Source organism: Solanum dulcamara, chromosome 3 (genome assembly GCF_947179165.1).
Source record: "Solanum dulcamara chromosome 3, daSolDulc1.2, whole genome shotgun sequence".
NCBI lineage: Eukaryota > Viridiplantae > Streptophyta > Magnoliopsida > Solanales > Solanaceae > Solanum > Solanum dulcamara.
Window position 1 is genome coordinate 35,433,591 of NC_077239.1, and position 11,392 is coordinate 35,444,982.

The 11,392-nt window shown below is 33.5% G+C and overlaps 1 protein-coding gene across 3 annotated transcripts; it reads right to left on the minus strand.

Moving 5' to 3' along the window:
- Nucleotides 1-5,064: 5,064 nt before the first annotated feature.
- LOC129882529 (D-xylose-proton symporter-like 3, chloroplastic) lies at nt 5,065-9,944 on the minus strand. Of its 3 annotated transcripts, none has more exons than XM_055956865.1 (14): nt 9,640-9,944; nt 9,484-9,557; nt 8,885-8,963; nt 8,739-8,798; nt 8,578-8,644; nt 8,380-8,432; nt 8,165-8,266; nt 7,701-8,078; nt 7,550-7,597; nt 7,410-7,472; nt 7,186-7,266; nt 6,967-7,065; nt 5,517-5,654; nt 5,065-5,441 (listed from the first exon to the last, which is right to left on the minus strand). In XM_055956865.1, exons 1-14 carry the CDS (start codon nt 9,835-9,837, stop codon nt 5,307-5,309), a joined length of 1,575 nt encoding a protein of 524 aa, XP_055812840.1. In that variant the 5' UTR covers nt 9,838-9,944; the 3' UTR covers nt 5,065-5,306. The 3 variants fall into 3 exon arrangements, with proteins under 3 accessions (XP_055812840.1, XP_055812838.1, XP_055812839.1); XM_055956863.1 differs by having other exon boundaries at nt 8,380-8,504; nt 9,640-9,942; XM_055956864.1 differs by lacking the exon at nt 7,410-7,472 and having other exon boundaries at nt 8,380-8,504; nt 9,640-9,943.
- Between the last annotated feature and the right edge of the window lie 1,448 nt (nt 9,945-11,392).

An 11,392-nucleotide genomic window follows, 5' to 3' on the forward strand; every position in this document is an offset into this window, starting at 1 on the left:
GGGCATGTTGACTTAGCCTGATTACTTGCCTATTGTTTCCTATGACAGTTTTACTTAGAACTATGTGTATGTGTTTATATTCCTTAGGTGACTTCTTTTAGTAGTGGATCATATTGGTGTTACTGTTATGTGGCAGTAGTGGTAGAGTTATACCTTGTGGATGTTGAGCTTAGTTGATTGCTCTGGGGGATTCTTGTTTAGCCATCCTAGAGTTTTCTTGAGTTTGCCATTTTCCCCCTTCCTAGCTTGCCCCTCCTAGTGTGCTTAGTTGGTGTGAGACTGTTGTCGAGAGAGGGGTGTGTCAGTATCTATGGCCCTTGTGGTCTACTTTGGATTTCGTTCATTGATTCTTTCTTATTTCTATTTAATATTCTTAGTTTCTAAGGTGGCAAAGTTAATATTGACCCTTCAGATTTGGCTGGGTTGACTCTTTATGGTATGTTTGATGGTTAAGTTATTGGGTCAGCTGGTTGTGTGATGCACTGTCAGATGGCTATTTTTGAGTTGGGAAGGCTGGAACTAGAATTGCCTTTATTTATTCTAAGTATGGTGATGTTTTAGATTGAAGTGTTATGTAAAAAGGATTTTATTGGGATTAATGGAAGAGATAGAGTCATACAATTGTGATCGACCAGCGGTTAGCTAAAAAGGGGTGAATATGGAGTGAGAGCATTCATATTGATGAGTTGTGTCTTATTAGAATTGCCTTAGTGTGCTCTTGTGACTTATGGACTTTTAGGTGGTTGGTTAATACGCAAAATTTTAGTCACAAGCTTGTTTTACCTTATAACTAAAACTACCTTCAATCTCGGTGATTTGGTGTTGTGCCTTGGCTCTGCCGGTAAACTATAGAGGGTGTGTCGATGGTTCAAAGAGTCAAATTGTTGATTTGGGTCTTCTGTTGTGGTGTGCTTTTACTAATTCAGACTTTGGCTCCATGGGCGAATGAAATTCCTCAAATGACTCTCCTTCAGGATAGATTCAAAGTAATTCATCGAATCATCTCCTGATTTCTTATTTAGGGTGCGAGGTTCGTGGGTGTCATTGTGGTTAGCTGAAAGCGTTCCTTGTGATGGTTCAGTTTTATTTGTGGTCACTCTTTAAAAAGGGTTTATATGCTTGCTGGCTACCTACTGGCTCAGTTTTTGTTGGATTATGGTGGTTGACTCAAATTTGCACTTGTGGAGTGATACCATAATTTGAATTTTCTATTCAATTCACTCATGGCAGTACTTTTCGATTGCTTTGGGGTTGGATTCTCATATTGATTCAGTTTTCTAGAAACTCCATTGGTAGCAGAGTAACATTGGAGTTGGTATCAGTACAACTTTTTTTTCCACCCATGGATTTGGTTTTCAATTGGAGTAGCCTTTTTAGTTTTGAAAGATAGACTTCAACCTCAATTTCTTAGTTTTGGGAGTCATTAGGTTAGAGCAATGGGTTTGTGCACTGGGCTAAGTTGCTTATTTTGAGTTCTTGCCTCTCTTCGATGTTCAGGTGGTGGTTGCATGTCCTTAGTGTTTAGTTGGACAGTGTTCAGACGGTGTAAGAATTATTACTGTGGTTTAGGCTGGATAGGATATCCATTAGGACTAAAGAGTCTTGAGTTTGGAGTATAAAGCAAAGAGTTCAACTAGGGAGTTATTTAGAATATTCTCTTGTTTGTTGGTTGCCTAATTCTGAGAAATTATTGTGATTTTGGCTTATCTCAGATGAGTCTGTTGCGTTCGGTTGAGTTTGTTCTTGTTGAGTTAAAGTTAGTATCAAAAGAGAGAAATTGGAAGTTCGGTTGAGTTATAAAGATGAAAAGTGAATTTGGAAGTTTTCTCTTAGCTTGAGTTTTTGGTTGGCGTTGCCGGACCCAAGAAGGTACCTATAGGTCTGGCGGAGCTTGCAAGCCTAGCTTTCTAATCTTTTCGTGCCCTTGGGTTCCTTTCTATCCTTTGACTTTCGAGGAAGAAAGTCCTTTAGTAGTGGGTGTTGTAATGGTCCGCCAGGGCATTTTCATCCTTTTTGATCTTTTCAATATTAAAAGTTTTTCTGTACGACCCCAAGTCATTTATGACTTGTTGGCATGTTCATGTAGCCCAATATACAATATTATACAACATTATACCTTCAAAGATGAACATTATCTATAATGTTTCAACCTTCTCTAATAGCATATAAGGGGTGTTTATATGCAAATATATAGGTTGAATTGTGTATTTATACATAAAGTATAACTACATGATATAAATATCTTTAAAAATAGACATAAAGCGTATTTTTTTCAAAACATCATTATGCATACAATGTTACAAGACTAAGCCTTGCAATTTTTTAATTGAAGAAAACATCTGATCATGATTCATGTTGGTAAAATATGTGTTCTATATGATGCCAAAGGAAAACACAACTACACGCGATGACACTAACATAAAATAAATTTTAAAAATTGAAAGTGTCTTTTCTGATTTTTATTATAAAGATAGTCAAATACATGACATAAAAGCAATGAAACGGAGAAGAAAGTGGCACAAATTGGATTTTGTTTTCTTAACTTTATTTATTTGTAAATTTCTATCATTTGTCATTAATATTAAATTTATTAACACATGATATGATAAGATACATGACAAATTTAAAAATATTTTCTTATATGCTCATTATAATTAGTTACTAATCCAAGAAAAAAAATTAGTATTGAATTAACATATAACCATGCATGTGTCTTAATTTAAAGAGCATGTTGACTTGGCTTTCAAGTTATGATACGTGAATAGTTTACTTGCAAAAATGATATTTAACGGTGAAAATTATTGTACCATTTTGAGATCATAAAAAGGTGATATTCTATCAAAATAGTGTCTTTTTATTGGAAAAAAAAAGTGTGTTACATTATTTCAATTCTTTAACTTGACAATGAAATAACGTGCTGACTTAAGTTCGACTCATATACTTTATGAAAAATCCCCTTGAAATAATCAAAAGTATGAGGGTGATGTAACTAAATTAATTAAATGTTAATATCAAATATAGTATCTAATTTAATTTGTGGAACTTCAGATATATAATTTACTTAAATTTATATTCTTTTTCCAACTCTTACAAAATGTTCAGTAGAGATATGATTGATTTGACGATTTATTGATTGTAATCAGTGATATAGATGGCATGATAAAAATAAATAGGCAAAAATGAATAGGTGTCTATCTTCTACAATTGAAAGAAAGGATCTTGAAAAAACTGTATGATATTACGATCAAGACTAGTGAGGGTTAGGTGTTGAGCTAATCTCAATATAGGAACCAGTAATTTGATATAAAAGAGGTTAACACCCCCTTTTGATTTAAGTATCAGGTAAACAAAGAATAATGAAAGAGCTTGTGGCTTAATTAGATTGTTTATGCAAATACTATCGGAGAGTCATTCTCAAAGTTCTTTATTTTTCTAAGAAGATTATCTATTTGACTCTTCAATACTTAAAATTACTTGCATGACTAGATATACGTGTGCACCGCATGTGATGAAAAACTAATATATTATTAAAAGTGGGAGTTCTAATGTGTAAGCCTTGAAAACAGTCTCTGACAGAAATTAAGGCGGCATACAATAGACTCTTGTGGTCGGGCCCTTCCCCGGACCCTGCGCATAGTGAAAGTTTAAGTGCACCAGGCTGCCCTTTTATATAATTAATTAAATAGTAAAAGTAAAATTATTATTACTTAAAATGCTTTAATTTGTATTAGACGTGGGTTGCATGTATGGCTAATAAGTGATTATGGGACTTGAATAACCAGCAATTAACTAAAAAGTAGACAGTAAAAATAATTAAATGATGGACATTAAAAAAGAAGACTTGAATGCCCTCAGGAATCAATGAATTGTAACGGGCATACTTTCAATTTTTTCATTCAATGTTGATTCCTTTTATCTTCGCACGTAACTTATTCATTCATTTCAAACTTTTCATTTTCTTTCTATCACTTATAAATATAAGATATGAAATCAGTTAGACTTTACCAAAAATCATTCTCAATTTTAAAAAAATAAATCATTCTTTTTCATTTGGCATACTTGCTTACCATCTACAATATACACAATCAATTTATAGACATAACTGATAGATGATTGTTAAAGAAGAATCACACTACATGAAGAAAGTTGTCCAGAATATGGAATGAAAGAAGGAAGACTCGACTAAGATTATCGCATCAAGAGTTTTTTTTTGTAGTGTTTTCTTTGTTGGATGTGCTCTATGCTTATAGTTCTTCATGTTCTACGAATATTTTCATAATTATTGGATTTGGTTACATAAAATTTTATTTATGATGTACTCCTAGCTGATTTTCAGTAAAAAAATAGTGTTACCTATGCTATTTCTATATTTCTTATTTTTATCGTGTTTTAATTTCTGAAATTGAATATAAAATTTTATGAAATTAAAATTCAGCCTTCTAAGGATGCAAGTTAAATATAATATTAATGAGTTTCAGTTTCTTTCACAATTTACTCTCTTTCTTTTATAGTAAAATCAGTAATAAGTATAATTATCAATTAAATAAGTTGTCATTTCATAAATAAAACTTGGCTTACAAATATAGTAAATGATCAACCAAGAAGGATGAAAATTGTGCCATCTTTCACTAATTTGATAAGATAATTAAAGTTTTATTTATCTCAACTTCAATGATATACAAGTAGAGGAATATGAAACATATAGAAGATAACCTAAATCATCATAAACCAAAACTATAATTTTATAGAATTTATCATATTACAATTTCATATCCAAAAAACTAATAAAATTACATAATATAGTTAGATTTATATATCTTGAACTACACGTGTAACGATAGATAGATGATAAAGCACCGGCTACACCTACAATGTTATGTCCTCACATTTGCTTCGCCAAATCAGACCGGCGACAAAAAAGAATATAGAGTAGCACATGAAGAATACCCTAAACGAAGCAGAATTGTAAAGTCATCAATATTAGATACAGCAACTTTATACTGAAATATGAAATTAAATTCAAACTCTTACAGGAAAAAAGGTAGTGTAGCAACTCAATCCATGTAGGAATAAACCATTGTAGAGAGTCAAGACCATCAAAGTTAAAAGACACTAAAAATGTTGTTTTGTTTCTCAAACAAAAACTAAGAATGCTTTTATCTTCTTCCAGCCAGTGAAGCTCATACTACAGCCATCCCAGTTTATCTTTCCAGAACAACTATAAAGCATTGTATTCTGATAGAATTGATACATTAAAGAAGAGATAATTATTCTATTTGTGATCTCAAGGACACAAAACTATGTCTTCACTTCAAGATTTTGGACTCAATTTCTTCCAAGGTCAAGCCTTTAGTCTCTGGAACAGAGGTGACCACAAACAGAAGTGACAACAAAGCAATCACTCCAAATAGAAGGAAAAGATTTTCTGCCCCAAGCAACTCCTGCAAAGTGGAAACCATGACAAATCTGACACAGGTTACAGTGGAATTGACATTTGCAGGAGAACAAATTCTTACCTTGAGAGGTGAAAAGGCAAAGGTCACTATCGCATTAGAACCAAAATTGGTGAGAACAGCTAGACTTATCCCCTTCCCTCTGGTGCGGAGTGGGAAAATCTCTGATACCATAAGCCAGCTAATAGGCCCAAAAGATATCTTCAATGCCATGGAACAAACATATTTCAATGAGGTCATTTATCACACTGACAAATCACGGCATTCAAGGTGATATAATGCTTGGTTACTAATATAAAAAAAAATATATACTTTTAAGCAATTACCTTTTCTCACTGGTACTATAATCATCATAGTTTAAAACGCTAACTAAATCTTATATGGTTATTTAAGGATAAAAGAACTTATACAGTTATCTGATGCTAATATAGAAGAGAATAAAGTCTCTCCTAGTTCATGCAACATAATCGAACCAAAATGGTTCAACTTAACTGAAGCTCTACAATCAATCACTTCATAAGGTCTACGCATACCAAGTTTAAAAGATACAACTTCACTGAAGAATGTCATTCATAAACAATGTACCTTTCAATCCCTAATGATCAAAATCTACGGCAATAAAAGCATTAATTAACATGTTACTCCGATTATTTCAAATTGAATGTCGTTCTCTGACTTTGAAGTGGCTTTTCAAAACGAAGACATCCCTATAGCATAGCAATTGACTATCAACAAATCCATATTATGCAATACATTTTCTAGGACTGCAAATGGATATGAGAATTTAAAGACATATTTCTCTCACTAATACCTAAAGGAATCTATGTTCAAAAATAATAAATTGTTCCCGAATAGTATTAGGATGAAATGCGCCACAATATAACAGATTGGATGCAGAGAATTCATTGGCCAGACATCAGTTAGGATTGAAGTTTAGTTGATTGACTGATCGGTGTAGAAGAATTAATTAATTTGAGAAAAGGAAAAGTTATGTAATCAAAAAAACTTTTCTCAATTGTGAGTTATCATTAACTTGCCAAATACACTAGATTGATTATGTTGACCTACTAATAAATTAGTAAAAGCTATCAAGTAAAATTTCTTTTATAATTGAGAAATCCCCGAAGGTCAGTAGCATTCAGTCCGAACTCGGTGGATAATGGACAACCCCTTTACCCTTCTCCATTTAAATACCAAGTGCTTGTCTGTGGCAGAGTTTTCAATCCATGACCTGTGCCTAACCCACACATCACAAGCTGCGCTCTTACCACTAGGGGACTACTTCCAATAAGGTAAATTGCAGACAAATTATGGATTTGGGGTATAAACAATCATTATTCATGTATTACATATTAAAGAGAAGAAAGGAGAAACAAGTTGTCTGAAATAACTAGGAAGATGATTAGTAGATTAAGGTCAATACCCTAGTTTAAGTTAATGGTGAATCGTCCCAAGAAACACCTACGAATTAGAGTTGTTTACGCAAGCAAGTCTGAGCATATGAGAGCATCACCTGGTAGCATCCCACGTACAGAAGCAGAGCAGAAGCAGCAACCAAAGGGTAACTGCCGAGAAATTTATAATAAGCTGAAAGAAGAAACAGTGATAGGGCCTGTAGATCACATCACACAAATAGCAACACTTTCTCTCAGAAATCATGCCAACATGGAGAAATATGATCTATTATAAAATGATAAGTATCTAGAGTATAATCCTATAATTAGATGCGTACAATCCCACTGACTCCTCCTATCAACAATGGCCTTCTCCCAAGATCATCAGCTTTTAGGACAGCGACTGCTGTCATCAGTGACTGCAAGAGAAAAAGTAAACTCGATGTAAACAAAGAGTCAGAGTATTAGAGGGAAATTATCAATCCTTTTGATAAAAAGACTCAGGTTAATCTTCTTGAACGAGAGATAAACGACTTCTGCTGACTCCAGTTACTCAACTTACCTTAAATATACCAATAACGACTGAAACTCGAGCAGCATCCGCAGCCGCAGAAAAACCAGCACTCTAGGAACAAATTGCTTTAAAATTACCTTATGCAAGATCCTATTATTAGAAGGAGAAAGTTAAAAGAGTGTAGCTACCTGCAGAATTGAACCAGCATAATACAGAACGCTTGGCTGTCCAGTTATCTGTAAAAACTACCGCATAAGCTTGAAACCAAGAAACTATTTTGATGAAAACTGCAAAGTATCACAAGAAAAAAGGAGTAGCTCCATCTCAAACTGTATTTACCTGTTGAAAAAGGACCAAACCTCCTCCAATTTTAAATGCTTTCAAACTTGGTCCTTGCAATACCTCGAGAAAATTTCCTTCAGCTTCTTCATCTGTGTAGGCAGTTTTCAATGAGATAATAGTATCTTCTATTTGTTTTTCAGATACTTTATCACCAGCCGGGCGGCCTCTCAGTTTGCTCAATGCTCCAATAGCCTTCTCTTTGTATTCCTGCAATGGTCCTTTACCTTGAATTGCCCTCAGAAGTAACCATCTGGGAGAGGGTGGGAGAGTCCACATTCCAATCCCCATCAATAAAGCAATTGGGGAACTTAATCCAAACATGTAACGCCACCCTCCAATGACATCAATTTCATAGCTTCCTACAAAATAACCCAGCTGGAAATTCCATCATTCAATGTGATCCATTATTTCTCTTGGATGATATTAGAATATAAGAGATAAACATAGATAGATACACATACCAAAATACCCAGTACTATTGCCAACTCCTTCAAAGAGATTAATGTCCCTCTGATTTGTGATGGGCAAGTCTCTGCTATATATAGAGGTGCTCCATGCATTGCCTATTGAGATGAAGAATCTTAGTTAGTTGCTCATCCAATAGATTAAGCTGTGACAGAGACACACATATGGAAAGGTGGAACTGAGATGAGTTAAAAAGCAAACTAAAACCTACCAAACCAATTCCTAGTCCATAAACAAGCCGGCCCAACAAGAGTGCCCCTAATCCTGGAGCATAGGCAGTTAGTGAACCGCCAGACAAATATAAAATGGCAGCTATGATCAGTTCCCTCCTCCTTCCTTTACAAACCCCAAAAAAAAAGTTAATATTATTATTTCTGAATCAGCAAAACTTTAAGTAATTGAACTTCACCTAGGAAATCAGCAAATGGGTAGGCGAGAATAGAGCCAATAAGAGCCCCATAAAGTGAACCGCTGACCTATATATATCCAAGGGAAAAACAAGGAGATATTCAAAAATTGGATATGTGAGAGCAATAATTACTCATGGAATATGCAACATAGAAAGCATACCACAAGACCAAGCTGAACAGCTGAGAGGTTGTACCAAGTCGTTCCACTAAGTGCAGGTGACTAAGAAATCAGTTTAAAAAAGAAAAAAAAAATCCATAATTGATAGTACATGAACAGTAAAGCAGCTCAATGAAACTGACAGTTACCTTCAATGAGATGGTAGCACCTGAGGTCGCACCAATATCGTAGCCAAATAATAAACCGCCTAGGGCTGGGAAGATAAAACTGTATTTGACACAATATTATTTTTGCATGGAGAAAAGAAAACCATACAATCTGAAAAGGCAAAACAATGATACTAGAATATTTTATTGGGCTAAAGAGTCGACATTGTTATCTGATTATTTATATTACATCACATGACCATTTTTGTTGACTTGTGTTGCTGATCAGTTCACCGAGATGCAAGACGGCATAAGAATTTAGATGGAGAAAATTGTATATATAGAGAACAAGGATGGCAAAAACAGCTTGTCGCTTAATATCACATACATGAGTATAGGCATGTCCTGAAATATTGAATCCACCCAAGTTCACTCGGTCACTACCTGCATTCTCTTCTTTGCTTCAGTTAAATAAATTAGCCCAGGTTATGAATATAGGTATAATTTTTCGAATTGCTTACAAGAGTTGTTCGTTTATGACAAACCTCACTAAGAAAAAACTTAATATGTGTAGAAAATTAATAGTTGAGTTTATGTGTAGAAAATATGTCTCAATAACTTTTGAAGGGCTGTAAACTTACGGCAAAATAACAGAAGACCAACTGAATTCCTCTAGATACCCTGACTCAACTTCTTCTCCTGAAGATGCCGAAACCTATAAAAGAAAAAAGAAAAAACAAGGAAGAGGAAACAGAAGTAAAATTCGAAATTAAAGTATTCCGTATGTCTGCATCTACCTTCAGTCTGAGCATGCCCTTAGGAAGTAATGCTACTTTCCCCAGAAAATTTTGCTTCTTCCTTGCCATCAATGGGTAATTTCTTGTACATTGAATTACCTTCTTAGCAGTGAAATGGCAGGAGTTGGAGATGAGGCTCTTCGATCGAATTAGCAATGGTGGTTTTGAGAGTGTCACCGTGGGATTGTACCAAGCCATTTATGCAGTATTAACAGTAGGAAACAACAACGCCACTAATAAAACTATCAAATTCACTCCCGCTTCTATTCTCACCCACACGCGCTCCTTATAATCCACAAATTTTACCTCAATAATACCAACCAATCACTAACCATTATTTTGTACAATTTATAGGTTATAAAGACCTCCCCCTCCTAGTTATAACACTCACCTCCCTTATGATTTATAATATTAGAGATACCTCACTTGTTTTGTTAATCATTTTTAAATCTCTTTTAAATAAATATAAACTAATAACGATACGACAAGTTTCTCCTTATTTATATTCATTTCTTCATATTAATGCATATTATTAAGAAATAACTTATTTAATAAATGCTTTAAAAATAAATCAACACAAATAAATTAGTACTAAATCAACACAAATAAGTTGGCATAATAATATATTATAAAGATAATTGTCAAAAACATACTTAAACTATTTCTTCTTACATAAACTATTGGAAGTGTGAGTTTCATACCTAAACTATCACTTAAATTTGAGAGACACACATCAGTGGTATGCATAATACACTCTCTCTACTCTCTCCATTTTTAAAAAAACCTTGACACATGGCATTTCACATGGATAAAATATTTCACCTTGACAAAAATTAGATAAACTATTAATATTACTTAAAAGTTAAAGATTGAAGTACTTCTCCCAAAAACAAAGAAATTATTTTTTTATAAAAGAAAATACTTTTAAAAAAAAGAAATTAATTTTTCAAAAAAATAAAATTTAAAATATTTTGCTCACACTCTCCACTACATCTCCCCCACCCCACAAAGCTCGCCCTTTTATTTTTTATTTTTTTTTGAATTTCTTTTATAAATTAAAAATTCATATTTTACCCCCTCCCCCCAATCCTTCCTAAAAAATGTTATTATTTTTATTTTTTTAAAAAATAAAACTATACTCACTACATCTAACCCTTCGCTCTTAATTTATAAAAAAAGGCAGGCCGGTGCACTAAAGCTACCGCTATGCATAGGGTTTGGGGAAGGTCCCAACCACAAGGGTCTATTGTACGCAGCCTTACCTTGCATTTCTGCTAGATCTGTTTCCAAGTCTTGAACCCGCGACCTCCTAGTCACATGGCAGCAACTTTACCGCTCTTAATTATATATATATATATATATATATATATATATATATATATATATATATATATATATATATATATTCTCGTTTAGTGTTAGATATGTACATATATTTTTAGAAAAATATTTTTTTCTATTTACGTACCGAATATAGCATAAATAAATAAAAAATTAAGAAAAGTCTTGTGAGAAGTAAAAAATATTTACCTGAAATCATATATATATATATATATATATTTATTTATTTATTTATCCAAGTCATTTTCCTAATAATGCTTCCGTTTCGTCGTTTAGAGCATTCTTATAGCAACCACAAGTCATTTATGACCTACTGGCTCTGGTAGCTCAGTCGCCTGGTTGTTTATTTGGATTTTGGACCCGTTTCCATATTTTAGAATTTTTATAACTTAAAGAGCTGACTTCGGTTATA